This window comes from Nomascus leucogenys, chromosome 3 (genome assembly GCF_006542625.1).
Source record: "Nomascus leucogenys isolate Asia chromosome 3, Asia_NLE_v1, whole genome shotgun sequence".
Lineage (NCBI taxonomy): Eukaryota > Metazoa > Chordata > Mammalia > Primates > Hylobatidae > Nomascus > Nomascus leucogenys.
This window is the reverse complement of record NC_044383.1, coordinates 105,306,140-105,325,950: the sequence shown is the minus strand read 5'-3', so window position 1 is coordinate 105,325,950 and position 19,811 is coordinate 105,306,140. Positions and strand designations below refer to the sequence as shown.

At 36.1% G+C, this 19,811-nt stretch overlaps 1 protein-coding gene across 8 annotated transcripts in view; it reads left to right on the top strand.

Moving 5' to 3' along the window:
• FAM184A (family with sequence similarity 184 member A) overlaps positions 1–19,811 on the top strand; it is a 115,496-nt gene that overhangs the window by 82,637 nt on the left and 13,048 nt on the right. For 6 of the 8 annotated variants that reach the window (XM_030809624.1, XM_030809619.1, XM_030809621.1 and 3 more), the window contains exons 10-14: positions 9,618–9,830; positions 10,447–10,600; positions 16,659–16,786; positions 17,499–17,683; positions 18,133–18,279. In XM_030809624.1, the coding sequence (XP_030665484.1) occupies positions 9,618–9,830; positions 10,447–10,600; positions 16,659–16,786; positions 17,499–17,683; positions 18,133–18,279 (827 nt within the window). The remainder of the gene's footprint in view (positions 1–9,617; positions 9,831–10,446; positions 10,601–16,658; positions 16,787–17,498; positions 17,684–18,132; positions 18,280–19,811) is intronic. The other 2 variants (XM_030809622.1, XM_030809620.1) reach the window with 1 other exon arrangement.

The following is a 19,811-nucleotide window of genomic DNA, read 5'->3' as shown; positions in this document are numbered from 1 at the left end:
AAATAAATAAATAAATAAATAAATAAATAAATGTAAAAATATTACAACTAAAAGTTCTTCCAATTTTCTTAAGTTTTGTGAAGTCTGGAGAAGTTAAATCTCTCATTATTATATAAAGAATATTATGAGTATGAGAAAGAATAAAGAAAAAAGTAAAATTAACTAGTGATGTACATAAAGCATGAGAAAGTTGAGATTGAGAAGTTATGAAGTAATCATAGAAAATTAATCTTTTTATCTCTTATATTTGCAACTTTAGTAAGTTATATCATTGGATATCTTAGTCTAAGTTGTTAGTAAAAATTATTTTCCAATAAAAACTATCTTTAGATTCACTTTAAGAAATAATTACAATGTGCAAAAAATGAAAACAAAAGAAAGTTGCATTCTTTCTGAAAATTAGCAATATAAATATAAAATATATAGCAATATAAATAAAAAATATTATTTTGTATTTTTGGAAGGTAAAAAATGAGGTGATTGAAAATGAAATTATATTTTCATTTCCCCCATATTAGGAGGGAGGGAGGATGTAGGTTTTTCCAATGGTTTATCACTTAAAATCATGTCCAGGCTGGGCACGGTGGCTCACGCCTGTAATCCCAGCACTTTGGGAGGCTGAGGTGGACGGATCACGAGGTCAGGAGATGAAGACCATCCTGGCTAACACGGTGAAACCCTGTCGCTGCTAAAAATACAAAAAATTAGCCGGGCACGGTGGTGGGCGCCTGTAGTCCCAGCTACTTGGGAGGCTGAGGCAGGAGAATGGCGTGAACCCAGGAGGCGGAGCTTGCAGTGAGCCGAGATCGTGCCACTGCACTCTAGCCTGGGTAACAGAGCAAGACTCTGTCTCAAAAAAAAAAAAAAAAAAAAAATCATGTCCAGAGTAAAAACCATCTTAAAGCAATTTTTCCATTTAAATTAGCAATATAAATTTAAAATACCATTTTGTATTTTTGGAAGGTAAAAAAATGAGGTGACTGAAAATGAAATTATATTTTCATTTTCCCCCATATTAGGAGGGAGGGGTATGTAGGTTTTTCCAATGGTGTATCAACTTAAAATTTCAATGAACTTCTGAAAAATGAGCCTACGTTGTAAATAATTTTGCCAAATATATCCTAGGAAATAGGATTAAAAAGATATAAGCGTGTCTCCCTTTCTCCCAATATAAAATCAGATTATTACTAAATCCTTAATTTCTAGTGATTATCTCATATTTATTTCTGGCTCCCAAATTATATGGTCAGTCAAGTTAGTGTTGCGGTTTTCACCGCAGCTCATTTCTGTTAAGAGAAATTCTCCATGAACCTACAGCAAAGTGGGCATAATGCTTTGAATAGTTATCTTGTAGCTTTCTGGGAGGAATTTAGAACAGTAATATCCCCTCTAGGTCCCTCAATAACCATCATCTCTTAAAATGAACTCTGATTTATATGGCCTACCTTTAGTAGTTTGTATAGATAAGTCTGCAAGCCCACAAATATATCAGACATTGTTTTAAGGGATTATAGATAATTTAGACTGTGTGTCTTTAATTTCTTTTTGTTTAGTTTGTTTCTTAGAACTGTTTTCAACTTTTCTCTTGAGCACATTATAATTAATGTTCTGTGTTTTACTCTCCCTTCTTATTCCTCTTTCTTTCACTTAGTTGATTTCTGAATGTTTCCCTTTATTCCTGTGATCTTTTCTTCATAGCGGCACTCTCTGGGTGAAGCTTTGCATAAATCTATCAACAATGTAAGTGAGCGGCACTTACAATTTGTACACAAGGGCATGTTGCACTTTCCATTTTGCGTAAACAACATCACTGCTTTAAAGCTTCAACTTGTATAAAAAATACTGTTTGGCATTCAGTAAGATATATTTTGTGTATGGGTAATAAAAGCTTCTAACTTTCAGTCATTCATTTGTGTATGCATACATCTACCACATGTATTAATAAACATATTTATTATAAAGCCAATTGAGATTTTATATCTCAGACATAAATTTCATTTTTATGTTTACTTTGAAAGATATAGTAATATTTTTGAAAAACTATTAACTAGTTGATTCATAAAAATAGAAATAAATGTAAAATTTTTTCTGTTGTTAAACTAGTTTATTTTTTGAAAAACTAGCATTAGTGACTTCCTTTTTTAAAAGTACTGGATTGTTATGAAGGTTTATGGGATTTAGAACATATTTTATACATTGTAATGTTATAATTATCAACAGATGAAAAGCAAAATAGAGTAAATCTCTTTCCTAAGAATTGACAAAATAATCACTCTTATGTACACTCAAGTATGCAGAAATTCATCTTCAAAATAATATTCCACTTAACACTCATTTAAAAAAATTTTTCTTTATATATCATAAGAAAAAGTGAGATTTATTTTCACACCAAACCCATACTCAACTTGTCCCTTAAAATTAGATGACAGAGAATTGAACATTGTTGAATATTTTTCTTGATGTCCTAAGGCAGAAGTCAGCAGACTTTTCTGTAAAGGACCAGATAGTAAATACTTTTGGCTTTGTGGGCCAGACAGTTTCTGTGGCAGAAACTCTATGCCATTGTAGTGTGAAAATACTTATAGACAGTATGTAAATGAATGGGTATGACTGTATTCCAGTAACAATTTACAAAAACAGACTGTAGTTTACTAGTGCCAGCCCTAGAGAAATCAAAGCTTTGAGCCTAGAGATATCCTGTGAAATTCTGATACTTCTGGAATGAAACTATTTCCTCATACCCGCTAAGTTTTTCCTACTATGCAAGAAAATAAAAATTTTACCTAGTTTTCATATTCAGTCTTTTTTCTATGTAAAAAATAATTAAAATATGCAAATACATTTAGCAGCATTTTCTTTCATCTCTTAAACAACAAACATTTATCTCAGTGTTGTTGAAATAGGCTATATTTAGAAATTGTTTTTAGCAGTCACATAGAACATAGTACAAATTTTGGCATGATCGCTATATCAATACAGACATTTTGACATATGTGCTAATTGGGATAGAAATAAGAACCCAAACAGGATATGATTATTTTAAAAATTAATTGAATTATACTTTAGAATATTTGTGACAGCGCAGTCACATTTTCTTTAACAGTTGTACTTTTTATTCATTAAACAAAAACCACCTCATTGAAATTGCCTATTAATAACTGGAATGAAAGTGCCTTGATTCATCTCCTACAAAAAAAGTAAAAGGGGCTGGTAACACAGTGAAATCTCTTTTATAACATCATAGTCATTGAGGATCACCTTTTTACTCTGTCATCATCCACAACAAAACATGACTTTGTCAGAGTGCCGTGCTCTGCAGGGTGAGCACCTGCCCACTCCCTCTGTACATGGTATGTACCCCAGCTTTCCATACAAGAGTTCAGTGCTTAGCACATTCAAAAACAAGTGACTGTTATTGATACATCTGTCCTTTATAGATATTTTCTAGTTAGTTTTAGTTAATAATAAGAGGATGATTGGGGACATGTTCCACAAGTATCCTAAGGACATTAGAAGCATTGTGGTGGTTTTTAATAATAAATTCAGTTTATACATCTTAGAAAATACAAAAAAAAAGAACAATTCAGAATTTTTTCAAAATGACCACAATTCGAGCTTAAATATACTTTTCTTTTCTTTCTTTTTTTCTTTTTTTTGGAGACGGAGTCTCACTGTGTCGCCCAGGCTGGAGTGCAGTGGCGCAATCTCGGCTCACTGCAAGCTCCGCCTCCCGGGTTCACACCATTCTCCTGACTCAGCCTCCCAAGTAGCTGGGACTACAGGCGCCCGCCACCACGCCCGGCTAATTTTTTGTATTTTTAGTAGAGACGGGGTTTCACCGTGTTAGCCAGGATGGTCTCGATCTCCTGACCTCGTGATCCGCCCGCTGCGGCCTCCCAAAGTGCTAGGATTGCAGGCGTGAGCCACTGCGCCAGGCCAAATTTACTTTTCTTAACTAGCCTCCTCAGTAATAGCACATTAGTGATTAAAGAAGAAAAATAAATCATATAATTAAAATATTTGAGCACCTTTAAACATTTTACATGACCATTTTCATTAAGTCATTGGCATAATAGTAAGTTATTCCTACTGTCCTCTGCTAAGCCACAGTTAGCAGTTTTTTTCCTGAGATCTGCTCAGACTGATAGGCTAGCAGTTTTTAATGTTGTATATATTTGAAAGGATTGGAGTTAATATTAATACTTTAGAATTAGATTACTTTCTTATCCCAGTCGTAATTCATCTGTAGGTGCTACGAGAGGGGCTTACCTTCCAGGGATTTACATTTAATCCCTGAACAAACCCAGGTGTTCAGCCAACTGGGAAGAAAGGAAAGAGGGAGAACAGCTGTTGTAGAAGTGAGGGACAGTGCCAGCCCTAGGAAGTCTATGTGGTTATTAAAAGGAATGGGTCATATCTAAATATCGTGAGTACCTTATAAATGCCACTTTGAAGGGAAGGAAAAACTACAAAAACACAAACTGGCTGGCCCCTCTACTGGAAAAATTATTAAACATCATTAAGTCCCTTGGCATACTCATCTTGGAAGAAGCTATATAAAGTTGAGTGTGTGAAAACCACCTCATCCACATCTGCAAGTCAGGATACTCTCATGGTTTCACATTTGAAGTGGTGTTTATTTCTCTATGTGATACATGTAGGATGTCTGTCCCCATCAGCTGCTCCGGGGGTCTCTGTTTCAGCTGCTATGGATGTTAAGCACTGATCTTTTGAGGTGTGCCCTGGAGCCTCTGTAACTTTTGTATATAAGGCATAGCCAGCATTTTATCAGATATATTCTCTGCATTTGGTAAAATCATCTAGCCATTTACACATGATCTAGGTAAGAAAGCAAAAGAAAACAAAACAGTGAATTATAGCAAGAGAGACCTAAACCATTACAGTCTGCAGTAATGCATACCAAAATATTAACACCAGTTACCCTTAGGGATTGAGTGAGGAAAGGGAATGAAGGACTTTTTCCCTTTTATTTATATGTTCCTATATTTTTAAAATTTTCATAACGAACCATTTTTTACTTTGATAAATAGGAATAAACATATCTTAGGCAGCCTGGGCCCAACTCCAGACCTACTAAATCAGACTCTCAAGGGATCAGGGCATAGGCGACTGTCTTTATGAAAATCTGCAGAGATGATTCTGATACACAGCCAGGTTTGAGAATCACAGATTACGTTTAGTATCTCAAGACATGCTTTATTTTGAGGACACATCATTTGTATACTTTCTGTATTCTTTCACTTTGGTAACAAGACTCTAATGTTTTTGAAGAAAAAAAACACCAATATTGCATCAAAAACCAAAGGTTGTAGGTAAGATGTACATAATTAATGACTGTCTCATATTGACATTCTGTCATACCCAGTACCTCAGATTTGATGTTTCACTTTTTGTTTTGAGAGAGTTTTTCCACAAACACCATAATAGAGGTACAGAATCTTTGTGAAACTGGTCTGTAAAAAGTAGGCCGGGCACGGCGGCTCATGCCTGTAATCCCAGCACTTTTAGAGGCTGAGGCAGGAGGATCGCTTCAGCCCAGGAGTTCAAGACCAGCCTGGGCAGCAGAGTGATACCTCATCTCTACAAATAATTTAAAATTAGTTGGTACATGTCTGTGGTCACAGCTACTTAGGAGGCTGAGGTGGGAGAATCACTTGACCCCAGGTGGTTGAGGCTGCAGTGAGACATATATCTATCTATCTATCTATCTATCTATCTATCTATCTATCTATCTATCTATCTATCTAGATGTAGATATATATATATATATAGCCAGATGTTTTGTTTTTTTTTTAAACGGAGTTTTGTTCTTGTCACCCAGGTTGGAGTGTAGTGGTGCGATCTCGGCTCACTGCAACCTCTGCCTCCCGGGTTCAAGTGATTCTCCTGCCTCAGCCTCCTGAGTAGCTGGGATTACAGGCGCCCACCACCACTCCTGGCTAATTTTTTGTATTTTTAGTAGAGACAGGGTTTCATCATGTTGGCCAGGCCGGTCTCAAACACCTGACCTCTGGTGATCCACCCATCTCGACCTCCTAAAATGCAGGGATTACAGGCATGAGCATCCGTGCCCGGCCCATATATTTTTAATTTTTTCTTTTTGAAATTTTTATAAAACTTTAATATTCCATTTTCAAAAAGACTGTAAAACTTTATTTTCAAAAAGACAGTCATTTTTTAAATGGTAGAGACAGAAGGTGGCAATTACTATCAGTGCAGTTTGACCTTTAAAATTGTCTCTAAAATGTCTGTCACCTACCAACCAGTAGAATATATTATATATTTCATATCTAAATTGCTATGCTAAGAATTTAAAAACTAAAGATTAAATTATTTTCTGAAATAAAATTTGTTTTGGTTCATTTAAACAAAATAAGAAATAGAATTTTTTATAAATTTTAACAAGTGTATAGAAAATAATACCGTGCACTACATAATTTGAATATAATATATAGTTTGAAGCAACTACTTGTTCTCATTCTTTATTCAACACATGCCTTTCTAGATATTCAATAATTCTGTAATAAAAGTACTTATCAAAATTGCCTAAACCTTTTAAAGCAGAGGTTTTTTTCTTGAGTTACAGTTTTACATTAATATGTATTTCTATTGATTATATTAAACTCAGCTGTTTAAATTATAGCTATAAAAATTAGTTCACTTTACATTGCTTTGCTCATTTTCTTTTAAAGTGCCATGTACTTTTCATGCTGAATAAAGGCTATTTATTGCAATTTTGCTAACTTGTTCTTAAAAAGAGCAAAATAAATTTTGATGTTGCATTGCATGATTAAGGCTTTCTGCATATAATTCACATTACTGTCTTGAGCATGAATTCAAAGATTTTCGATGGCCTTAATATTATTTTGATGTGCTTTCAAAGTTAAGAATACAGAATATCTAAGTATATTTGAACACTAAATTGCGTGATCATATCTTTCTGCACATAGTTTATATTATTTTCTTGAGTGTAGATAGAAAGATTAATCACATATCCTGAGATGGAAAGTACTATTTTGGAGTTCTTTCAAGGTAAAGTATATTACAATGTAAAATATTTAAGTGTATTTTATTTTAGCTGGAGAAATTTAAAACTGTAGATTTTAAATATGTAACTATTATACACTGTGGTACTTCCAGTCATTCACTTTAAATATTGCATTTCTTCATAAGTTTCATCTGTTAATAGTTCAAATGTGAGTCACATTAACATATGAGTGGTCTGTCGATTCAGCAAACTTTTGAAGTAGGTATTGCAGAAAATAAGAAACACCACTGTAAGCTGATTGGTTTCCTACTAATTGAGGTACACACTAAATTTGAGGATAGGATCCAGGGCCACTGCTAGCCTATATGGCACCTTTGTGCAAAGCAGAAAAACATGTCCATTCTTTTTGGATGGGCACAGATCTGTACCAGGGCAGACAGCTTGGTGAGCAGAATGCTGGGTAGATTTTAATCCCCATTTGGTCAGGTGCCAAGTAATAGCTTTGAGAATATTGTCATTCTGCATGTGACACACCCTTACCAACTTTCCCATATACATTTCAACAAGTTATCCTCAGAAACAAAAAAGGCAGTCCCATGGGTCCCCATGCTTGGGCTGGGACTAAGATTGAACTTCCAAGGAGAGGGGGTAGGTGCTTTCTCTATTTCAAGAACCAACTTCTTGGGAAGAGAATGGCTCTACCAGTTGCAAATCAGTGTTCACAAATGTCTGTTTTTGTTCTTGTTACCCTTTTATGGTTTATTTTTTCTTTCTAGCTTGTCTTCAATATTTATGTTATCCTGATTTGCATTGCATAAAATGGTGAGAAGTCATGTGGTATAATTTATCATATTCCACAAGTATGGCCTTAGCTGTGGCTGTGAGATTCTTATGCACATATCGCATTTTCACATTTGCAGGATTTATTTCAGTCTGTAAGTCGTGGGTGCTGCTGCCATTTAGAGGTATAAGGAGTTGTGATATCTGGTATCAGAGGGTTGCAGTTTCACTTTGGCTTCAAAACTTTAAAATAACTTCTGAAACCTTAGGTTTTTGTAGAAATTAATAAGCAGAATTCATAAAGTTTCAACAGGTGGAGTCACTTATTTGGAAATACATTAAAACAGATTAAACCTAGATTGTTTATATGATTTCTCACCAGTGCTTGACAGTTTCCATAAAGCCATATACTAATCTTTATAACTCTGATTGATAACTTTGTCCAGAACCCTTCTGGAAGGCTAATCATCACCCTAAGCTCACTACAGTCTGTGACCGTTCCTGCTGCTTTTTAAAGGAATATGGTGGCTTGCTTTGGACCTTTCCTTTTTCCAATTAATGATTCTTTCCTCCATTCTTCTTTTGCATGTCTAGTGATTCCCCACCCTTTCTCTTTCTTTCCCAGGTACCTTTCTTTGTGAGGCATGTGAGGCAACTTATGTCTGCCTCCCATCAATTAAAAGAGAGTATTTTCCCATTTACAAAAACTCACTTTAAAGTTTCCTCTTTTCATTGGCTTTTTTGGCCGCAGAAACTGTTTTACCAGTATATAAAAGCATAGCGTGTTTTAAGTTGCTTATGGAACACATTTTACAACTCTTTATCTGGTTCTCCTAAGTTCCTCTTAGATTTAGACTTCTTTTAGAATACAGTTATGTAGTTTCAAGTTACAATATCCTGTGTATGAGAATAGAAATAGGTCAATTAAATGGTTTTATCAAATGCATATATGACCATATATAATACATACATATACCTGTTTTATGTTTTTATTCTTACCAAAATACTTAATTCTAAGTATATTAAGACATCTAGAAGTGATACAGACATATTGAGGCTGATGTCTGTTTTCAAAAGGAGTGACAAATCAGTTTTCCATAGTGAAAGAAAAGCACCTGACATTATTATAATGGCTGAATAAAAGATTGTGGGACATTTGAGACATTTTAAAAACTTAAAGGTTTGCAATAACTTTGAGTTAAATAAAAAATAAAAGTTTACATAATGATTCTAAATTATGAACTAATATATCTTTTAAAGAGTAGGTTTTTAATTCTCAAATAATCTTAGCGAATATTTGTTGAATGCTTAGTACATGCCAGAGTCTGTTCAAAGTGAGCTATATGTAGTAACATAGCCTGGTGAGGTGTTGATACTAACAAGTGACAGAGCTAGGATTTTAACTCAGAGCACACAGTCCTATTTCATTTTACTACTTTACAAATAAGTGGTTTAACATACTCTTTCCTCAAAGTGACTATAACCTAATGAATATGTTAGTTGTCTTGTGTTTTTATTTCATATTATGAATTTTTATTGAAACTTAAGATAGATATTCATTGTATTCTAAATGTGGGCTGCGGCGTTCTTTAGACAGTCTATAAACAACATAACTAAACTATTTTCAGAATAATTACAGAAAGTAGAATTTTAAATGGTGATATTAAATGGTTATTTTTATGATATATTTTAGAACATTTTAAATGGAAACATTAAGGCAGTTATTTTACTATCGTTAATATCTTTGAAACGCTTTTCCCCCTTTGACGGGTAGTTTGTGAACTACGCCTTGTATTTATTCTTCATTGTGTACCTTTCTGGGGCATAGATTTCCTTGCTGAAACAGAATCTGGAGATACAGCTTTCCCAGTCTCAGACTTCTTTGCAACAACTGCAAGCCCAGTTTACGCAAGAACGACAGCGGCTTACACAAGAGCTTGAAGAATTAGAGGAGCAACATCAGCAAAGACACAAATCATTAAAAGAAGCACACGTCCTTGCATTTCAAACTATGGAAGAGGAAAAGGAAAAGGAGCAAAGAGTAAGTTTTATGTGACATAACGTTCAAATGTAATCCAACAGCCTAATAATAATTAGTCTTCAAATTAAAAAATTTTTTTTTCTATTTTTTGAGACAGGGTCTCACTCTGTCACCCAGGCTGAGGTGCAGCAGCACAATCATGGCTCACTGCAGTCTCGACTACCTAGACTCGTCATTTTCCCACCTCAGCCTCCTGAGTAGCTGGGACTAGAGGCGCACACCACCATGCCTGGCTAATTTTTAATTTTGTTTTTTGTAGAAACAGGGTCTCGCTATGTTTCCCAGGCTGGTCTTGAATTCTGGGGCTCAAGCAATCCTTCCACCTTGTCCTCCCAAATTGCTGGGATTACAAGGGTGAGCCACTGTGCCCAGCCCATTCAATATACGGACAAAATATATTGAATCAAACTGGTTTCACGATGATTTCTTTATTCTACTGAAATGACCCTAATTATTTTTTCTAATGTTGATTATCTTGTGATTAGTTTTCTTGAAAATGAACCTAAAACATTTTGTATTTCTTAAATAATAACTGAGTTTTAGTAACTGTTTTCTATTTTGTTTGCATTTTCCTTCCTATAGTCTAGCATAATAATTTGAATTTGTCTTGTTCTAGGCTCTTGAAAATCATTTACAACAGAAGCATTCTGCAGAGCTTCAATCACTAAAAGACGCACACAGAGAGTCAATGGAGGGCTTCCGGATAGAAATGGAACAGGAACTTCAGACTCTTCGGTTTGAATTAGAAGATGAAGGAAAAGCTATGCTTGGTATTTTGTAAAGATTACAATCTTGTCATATTCATATGTACATTTTTAACATTTTTTAAATTCAACATAAAATCACCAAGTTTTATTTAAAAATTTTGAAACATCAAAATGAATATCTAAGTGTACTGCATATTTTATTTGAAGTTACCAGATGAATAGGCAGGACACAAACAGTAAAGTGAATTCCCCTCAGCAATCTCTGTACTCCAGCTATGCAAACAACACTGCTGGTACTCTAATCTGTCCTTTTTGGACTAAGTGGACTCAGGACATTGAGGTGTCCCAGACATCAATCACTGCCCAATAGAAAGGGCATGGAGCCACATGTCCTTAGACTGCATGGTCATATGGTTTTTTTTTTTTTTTTTTTTTTTGAGACAGAGCTCGCTCTCGCCCAGGCTGGAGTGCAGTGGCGCAGCCTCGGCTCACTGCAGGCTCTGCCCCCCAGGGTTCACACCATTCTCCTGCCTCAGCCTCCCGAGTAGCTGGGACTACAGGCACCCGCCACCATGCCTGGCTAATTTTTTGTATTTTTAGTAGAGACGGGGTTTCACTGTGTTAGCCAGGATGGTCTCGATCTCCTGACCTCGTGATCCGCCCGCCTCGGCCTCCCAAAGTGCTGGGATTACAGGTGTGAGCCACCACGCCTGGCCGGTCATATGGTTTTTTATACTTCAAGATTTTGTTTTAATGGGAAAAGTCAGTATTAGGTCTGACTCTTCTGTCGAGGTATATATTTCTTTGAGATTTCTACCTATGAGGTGTTCATATCATTACTTTTTATAAGGAGATAAGTTGAGTTTTGAAGAAAAACTGGATATGTATTTAAAGATTTATTTTGGGTTTTGTTTTTTATGTCATTCAATAACTTTTTGTTCTTACCATCTCATTTTCCTTCTGTTTGGCTTTATTCCAAATTATGCTAATATTTTTAACATGTTGTCATACTTCAGTGGTACACTCTTTCCAAGTAGGAATTTGGAGCAAAGAAGACTGAAATGTTGTCAATATTTTGGGCCTCAAAGGGAAAGCCATCTGACCCTGTTTCTCATTGATAATGTTGCTGGGAGTCCCAGACCAAGTCGTTAAAGCTCTCCTCTTCCTCCTTTAAAACCCACTATGACTGCTAGCATGAAAACAGATTAAATTTAGACATTTGTCAAAGATTTGTGAAAAACCTGTTCAGGTGCTAGAGATTGCTGAGCAAGGAGAATTAAAAAATAAACTACTGCCCTGTCTTTGCACAGGAATTGGAGTCAAATGTAGAGGTAGCCTTTATAGAAATGTGGCCAAAAGGGAATACACATTCCACAGCTTTGTGAGGGCAGGCAAAAACAGTCCCAGTGTTGGAACTATTGTTGTTTAGTCCACTGAAACATGCTCCACTAAACATGATTTAAATATGTCTTTGTTGGCCGGGTACGGTGGCTCACACCTGTAATCCCAGTACTTTGGGAGGCTGAGGCAGGTGGATTACCTGAGGTTGGGATTTTGAGATCAGCCTGACCAACGTGGTGAAACTGCGTCTCTACTAAAAATACAGAATTAGCCAGGTGTGGTGGCACATGCCTGTAATCCTAGCTACTTGGGAGGCTGAGGCAGGAGAATCGCTTGAACCTGGGAGGCCGAGGTTGCAGTGAGCCAAGATTGCACCACTGCATTCCAGCCTGGGCAACAAGAGCAAAACTCAGTCTCAAAAAATAAATAAATAAATAAATAAAATATGTCTTTGTTGACAAGAAGAGTTTTGGGTCTTTAAAAAAACTTTTATTTTGAAATAATTGTAGGTTCACATGCAGTTTTAAGAAATACTACAAAGAGATCTCTTTAACCAGTTCCTCCAATGGTAACATCTTGCAGAACTCTGGTACAGTATCACAACCAGTATAATGACAAAGATTCTGGCAAGATTCAGAACATTTCCATTACCATGAAGATGACTCATGTTGTTCATTTGTTGCCACACCTATATTCCCAGTCCTCCCCTCCTATAACACCTGGCAACGATTACCCTGTTCATTTCTATAATTTTGTCAGGTTAAGAATGCTCTAATTCTATAAATGAAATCATACAATATTTAACCTTTTTGGGGAGAAGGGATAGGGTCTCACTCTGTTGCCCAGGTTAAGAATGCAGTGGTGTGGTATCAGCTCACTGAAACCTCCGCCTCCCGTGTTTAAGCAATCCTCCTGCCTCAGCCTCCTAAGTAGCTGGGACTATAAGTGTGTGCTGCCACACCCAGCTAATTTTTGTATTTTTTGTAGGCAGGGTTTCACCATGTTGCCCAAGCTGGTCTCAAACTCCAGGCCTCAGGTGATCCACGGGTTTCGGCCTCCCAGAGTGCTGGGATTACAGGTGTGAACCACCACACCCAACAATATTTAACATGTAGAGGCTGGCCTTTTTTCACTCAGCATAATTATCTGAAGTCATCCAGGTTATTGTGTGTATCAACAGTTTGTTTCTTTTTGTTGCCAAGTAGTATTCAATGGTTTTGATCCACTGTAGTTTGTTGTCCTTTGCCCATCAAAGATCACCTGAGCTTTTAGTTCTTACCTGTTACAAATAAAGCTGCTATAAACATTCATGTACAAATTTCATAGAAACATAAGTTTCATTTCTCTGGGATAAGTGCCCAGGAGTGCGGTTGCTGGGTCATATGGCAGCTGCATATGTAGTTTTGTAACAAACTGCCAAACATTTTCTAGAGTGACTGTACCATTTTCCATCCCTACTAGCATCATATAAATTTTGCTCACATCCTCACCAACATTTGATGTTGTCATTATATTTCATCCTTTCTTATAGGAATGTGTGATAACTCATTTTGGTTTTAATTTGCGTTTCCCTAATGGCTCATGATATTGAACATTTTTCATGTGCTCATTTGCCATTTGTATATCTTCTTTTCTAATTGGATGGTTTATATTTTACTGTTGCATTTTAAGAGTTGTTTGTATATTGTAGATACTAGTCCTTTGTTGGGATCCTTCAATTCTACATTTTATCCCCATCATTTTATTGAAACTACTCTCCCTGAGATCACCACTGAGCTTTGAACTTCCAAATCCAAAGTATTCCCACTTACTAGCTTTCATCTTATTTGCCATATCTTCAACATTTGAGCCCTTTGACCAAAACCTTCTTGAGTATTTTTTCCTTGGTTTTCATAATAATATACTATACTTACTATATTCCTACTTTTCTGACCTCTACTCCTTCATTTCATATACTGTCCTGTTTCCACATGCATCCATCAAATATTAGTATTTCCCAGGATTCAGCTCTGTCTTGGTTTGTTTTCTGTTGCTATAGCAGAATGCCACAGACTGGCTAATTTATAAAGGAAAGAGGTTTACTTGGCTCATGATTCTGGAGGCTGAGAAGTCTAAGATCAGGTGGCTGGCCACATCTGGTGAGGGCCCTGTGCTGCTTCCTAGCTTCGTGGAAAAGTGGAGGCAGGAAGAGGGCCTGAGCACTAGAAAAAAAGGGGGTAGAGCTCCTATGCTTGCTAACCATTCCTGCAAGAAAGCCATTAATCCCTCCTAATGACCTAATCACCTCCTAAAGGCCCCACCTCCCAACAGTGCCACAATGACAATCAAATTTCAACATGTGTTTCAGAGGGGAGAAACCATATTAAACCACAGTAAGCCCCCAGCCTTCTGGTCTCTTTTTAGTCTTCAGCCTTTTCTTGGTTTATTGCATCCACATCCATGGTCGCAACCACCATCTATGTGCTGGTGATTCCACAGAATCATTTCTAGACCACACCTCTCTTCTTGTACCTTAGGTTTCTATTTCCTACGCATTGTTAGACAGATATTGTAACTTATACTAAACATTTAAAAATATGAACTCACTGTCTCCCATAGTCCAAAATGTGTCTATATTCCTGTACCTCCTACTCTAATTAATGGTATCACTGTTTACACACTTGCCAAAACCAGGAAAATGAGAGTCACAATCGACTTTTTTTCTTTTTTCTTTTTTTTTTGAGACAGAGTCTCGCTCTGTGCAGGAATACAGTGATGCCATCTCAGCTCACTGCAACCTCTGCCTCCCAGGTTCAAGCAGTTCTCCTGCCTCAGTCTCCCAACAAGCTGGGATTACAGGAGCCTGCCACCACGCCTAGATAATTTTTGTATTTTTAGTAGAGCCGGGGTTTCACCATGTTGATTAGGCTGCTCTTGAACTCCTGACCTCAGGTGATCCACCCGCCTCATCCTCCCAAAGTGCTAGGATTACAGGTGTGAGCCACCACACCCGGCTGACTTTTTTTCTTTCACTGCCACGTTCTATCTGTTACTCCCTCCTCTTAAACATTTCTTCTATTTGTTTCCTCTTCTTTGGTCCTCTGCCATACTTAGGTTTTGGTTGTATCATTTCTCACCTGGATTATTGCCATAACCTTGCAGATCTCCTTTCCTGCAGTACACTCTCTAGACTCCAGTCAGGATAAACTTTGTAATGCTCAAATCTCACCATATGATAACCCACTTCAAATCCTTCATTGATTCCTCATGTCCTACCTTAGCGCGTGTCAAGGTTTCCCACTGAAAAAGGCCTTAACACCAGGGGAAACAACTTATGCTTTACATGGCAGTCTCAAGAGGAGCCTGAATTGGCTGCTACAAGCACAGCTTGTCTTTGAAGTCTCATGTTTTCACTTTAAAATTGATAAATGTGTATTTTACTCACTTAAATCTCTGTTTATATAATTAATGGATTTTCTACAAATCTTCAAGTAAAATTCATGTTTCAGAAGATGATCAAGTTTCTTCACACATATACCACAACACATATCCGAGTTTGAGAACTATGAGCCTTAGGTTAAAATAAAAAGCATTTTGTACTAAAACTTTCTCCCACTAGGTTCCATTTTCTTTACAGTGTGACCATGTGCACTGTGGCCTCCTGCATACCAGCCCTCCTATAGTTTGCCAGACAGACCAGGTTCTTTCTGCTTTTACATATGGTATCCCTTCTTCCTGAATGCTTTTTCCTTCTCTACTTGGAGAACTCCTACTTGGTCTTTCAGACAGTTACTGTGACAATTCCCTTCCCCAGTTTCCCTGTCCTAGAAATTTTGGGTTCTTGCACTACTGTGCTTTTATCATACCTAATAGTCACCTCTGATATCCTACTTAGTTTTCTGGCATAATGTCTTCCCCTCAACCCTATGCAGTTATAGAGATACTGTCATATTTCATTCCCCCTTAGAATAGTGCCTGACATTCAATAAATGTTTATGGACTGTATGAAATAATTCCAAATTCAAATGAAGGTGATGACCTTCAGATCACTAAGAACATTGACCAGCCAGGCTCCTTTAGGGATATTTTTGAAGAATTGTTATTTGGGTGAGAAGTTGCCTCCTAAATATTTGTTATGGTACCATTAAACTCTAAAATTTTATTCTTTTTTTTTTTTTTTTTGAGATGGAGTCTCACTCTGTTGCCCAGGCTGGAGTGCAATGGCGTGATCTTGGCTCACTGCAACCTCCGCCTCCCAAGTTCACTCAATTCTCCTGTCTCAGTCTTCTGAGTAGCTGAGATTACAGGAACCTACCACCATGCCCGGCTAATTTTTTGTATTTTTAGTAGAGACGGGGTTTCACCAGGTTGATCAGGCTGGTCTCGAACTCCTGACCTCAGGTGATCCACCCACCTCGGCCTCCCAAAGTGCTGGGATTATAGGCATGAGCCCCCGTGCCTGACCAAATTTTATTATTCTAATAGTGAAAGAGATGAATTAAAAATACTTCATCTCCATTAGCACTTTACCTGCATACTGAAAGCATGTATAAAAATACCTTGATCCACTTAAACATTTGAAGTATTTTATATCCTCATCAAAGCTACATTAACTTTAAATTCATGATAGTATATTGTGGTCTATAATATTTAAATTTGTGATAGTTTATAATCTATTAATTTAATGGACAAACAAGTGTTCTAATTTTTTAAATAATATTTTTTACTTCTATAATTTTTATCTAAAGTATTGATAATATTTTTTAAATGTGCCAAACGTATTTTTGCCTTGCAATTCTAGCTTCCTTGCGCTCAGAACTCAACCATCAACACGCAGCTGCAATTGATTTGTTACGGCATAATCATCATCAAGAATTGGCAGCTGCTAAAATGGAATTAGAGAGAAGCATAGACATCAGCAGAAGACAGGTAAGTAAGGGTATTCTGTACTCTGATGATTTCTTAAATTTGAATAGATTGAATGTTCATAATTTTCTGAAAATTATTTTGTAATAACTTTTTTCCACTAGTTATCACATTCTATTTATATTGAAGAGCTTTATTTGATTTAGTTATTTATTTATTTGAGACAGGGTCTCGCTTTGTCACTGAGGCTGGAATGGAGTGGCACGATCACAGAAGGGAGCTTAACTGTCAGATAACTGCTAGAGCAGCACTAAACTAAGTCTGCTTTGTAAGCCATGTGATGTGTGTGTTTTAGGAGGGCCTCCTTAGATGCACTTTCTCTTTAGATTATAGGCAGTGGTGCCACAATTATTCTTCAAAATCATGTAAAACTTACTGAGAATGTAAGAGCACTGTGTTGTAATCTCAACTCAGCCACTGATTATAAATCTTTGGGTATTGGTTTCCTCATCTGTAAAATGAGAGAGATGTCCTTTGACCTTTGGGTTCTTTGTAACCTGACGTTATTGAAGCTATATCCATATACACACTTATATGTGTGGAAAGAGAAGAGGCCTTGAGGTTTTCTCATTTCAGCAGTTTGCTTTTGAAGAAGCAATGTCAGAATGATTACATTTGACATTCCAGTGTGTCATTTTCTTTCCCGCAGATAAACACAGAAATCAAATATGTAGAAAACTTCTAAAAATTACTTTTTTTTTTTTTTTTTTTACAGAGTAAGGAGCACATGTGTAGAATTACAGATCTACAAGAGGAATTAAGACACAGAGAGCATCACATCTCTGAATTGGATAAGGAGGTTCAGCACCTTCATGAGAATATAAGTGCCCTAACCAAAGAACTGGAATTTAAGGGGAAAGAAATTCTCAGAATACGAAGTGAATCTAACCAACAGATAAGGTATGCCATTAAGTAAAACAGAAGGAATATGCAGTGTCATCTGAAAAACTGTTGTGCTGATATTTAGTAATCTATGCCTATTTTTGTGACTAGACTGCCTCTCTAGTAAAATATTGAAGACCACTTTTTACTTTATTTGATGACTATATTATAATCTAGAACACAGATGAAATGTTTATATCCTGAATGATGTACATGTATTCATTCACGTTGGAAATTGTATATAATTAACTGAATTCTTTTTAAAATGTTATTTGAAAAAGCATTAAAGGAGACAACTTTGACAAAGCCAGAAGCTTATAGCAGAAAGTAAGTAGCTTAATTTAGGCTGTTTACATTAATTTTCTATATATTATACCAAAAACCATTTCAAATCTGGTAGAATAATAGAAAGTTTTGAAAGCTTGACTTCAGAATAACATTTTCTTAACTAAAAATAAATCAAACAGGTTGCATGAACAAGATTTAAACAAGAGACTTGAAAAAGAGTTGGATGTCATGACAGCATACCACCTCAGAGAGAAAAATATCATGCGGGCAGATTTTAATAAGACTAACGAGCTACTCAAGGAAATAAATGCAGCTTTACAAGTGTCGTAAGTCATATTATATAAGAAAATTCATATGTGGATAATAAATTTAGGAGCACTATGTTTAACCTCAGATTAGCTGTTATTTTGACTCTAATAGAAAGGATACTTTAAAAAGAAAATTTTAGTGCTGTGTTACAGATGGTAATTGCAGTGCTATATGTTCTTTAATTAGGATGAAGCAGTTGAATGATGATGTTTTATCAACTAAGACTGCAACAGTTCTGCTAGAACAATAATCTAAAGAATGTCCCTTAGGATCATGAACTATCATGCCATGGTGAAAACTGAAAATATGGCTATTATATAATGTTAAGTAAAAAGAATATATAGTGAACAATAGGAATACTATGATCCTATATACACACTAATAATGTATATTTTACCAAAATATCAAAATATCTTAACAAATACCAAATTTTAATAGTAATGGTTCCCTCAAGAGAATGGATTAGGAGGTACTGGAGATGAGAAAGAGCAATTCTTTCTTTTTATTTTATATACTCCACTTACATATTGTTTAAATTCCTACAGGAAGCATCTAATTGTGTTATGATTTTAAAAATCAATAAAGGGGAAAACATTACAAATAAAGTTACTGCTCATACATAGTAACTACAGCATTGTTAAAACCAAAGTTTCTAATTCTTAATGTTCTTAATGTTCTTTGAAAACATTTAATAACCCTTCCTTTCCTAGATGCTTGTAAACTGATGTAGCTAATGCAGTTTGTACTCAGTCCATCTCTGTGGCCTAAACCCTGGTCCAACATAAGTTATTTCAGAATTAATCTACTCTAAGCTGCTGCTAGTAGTTTATTCACCTCTAGTCTCTCCTCTTCCAATCAAATATATGTATCCACATACTTCAGTAAAGTCACAATTAGTGACTAATCCCATTATCCTTCATGTCAAAGTCAAATGTAAACTTACAGCTCCAATGTGCCTTATTCTACATCATCCAACAGCAACCCTTATTTCTTATTCTGTCTAGTGTCTTTTTATCAGCCTAGTGGACCTTCTTGGTTTCCTGTGTTGTCCTCTACAGTCTAGAATAACCTCCTGTATTGTTGCCGTTTTAAGTGTTGTCCTCAAATCTAAAAATTATCTTATTTGATTTATGTGACCAATTCAATCTCTCGGTAAAGATTGTTACATACATAGGCAACACCACAAGACACACAGACACACACATGCACACACACGTATTCACTTAAGCCACAGCAGAAAACAGGTCCCCAGTTGTTATTTACTTGAGTATGCTGTGAGATGACGTGCTCTTTCTGATGGACATATTGAGAATCTTTACATTAGTTAAGCACTCAATGAATGTTTCATGAATGAATTTTATGATTCTTTCCCCATCATATTTACCACTTTTTGAAGTTGCCTTTGAAATGGTGAGGAAACTTGTGTTACTTCCCTGGTCACTCTGAGTTTGGTGTTTGCTGTTATTAGAGGTGATGTTTAAATCCTTCTGGGCCAAGTATGAGCTCAGGTATCTGCCTTGTATAACAGCTCATAACCTCATGCTTTTGC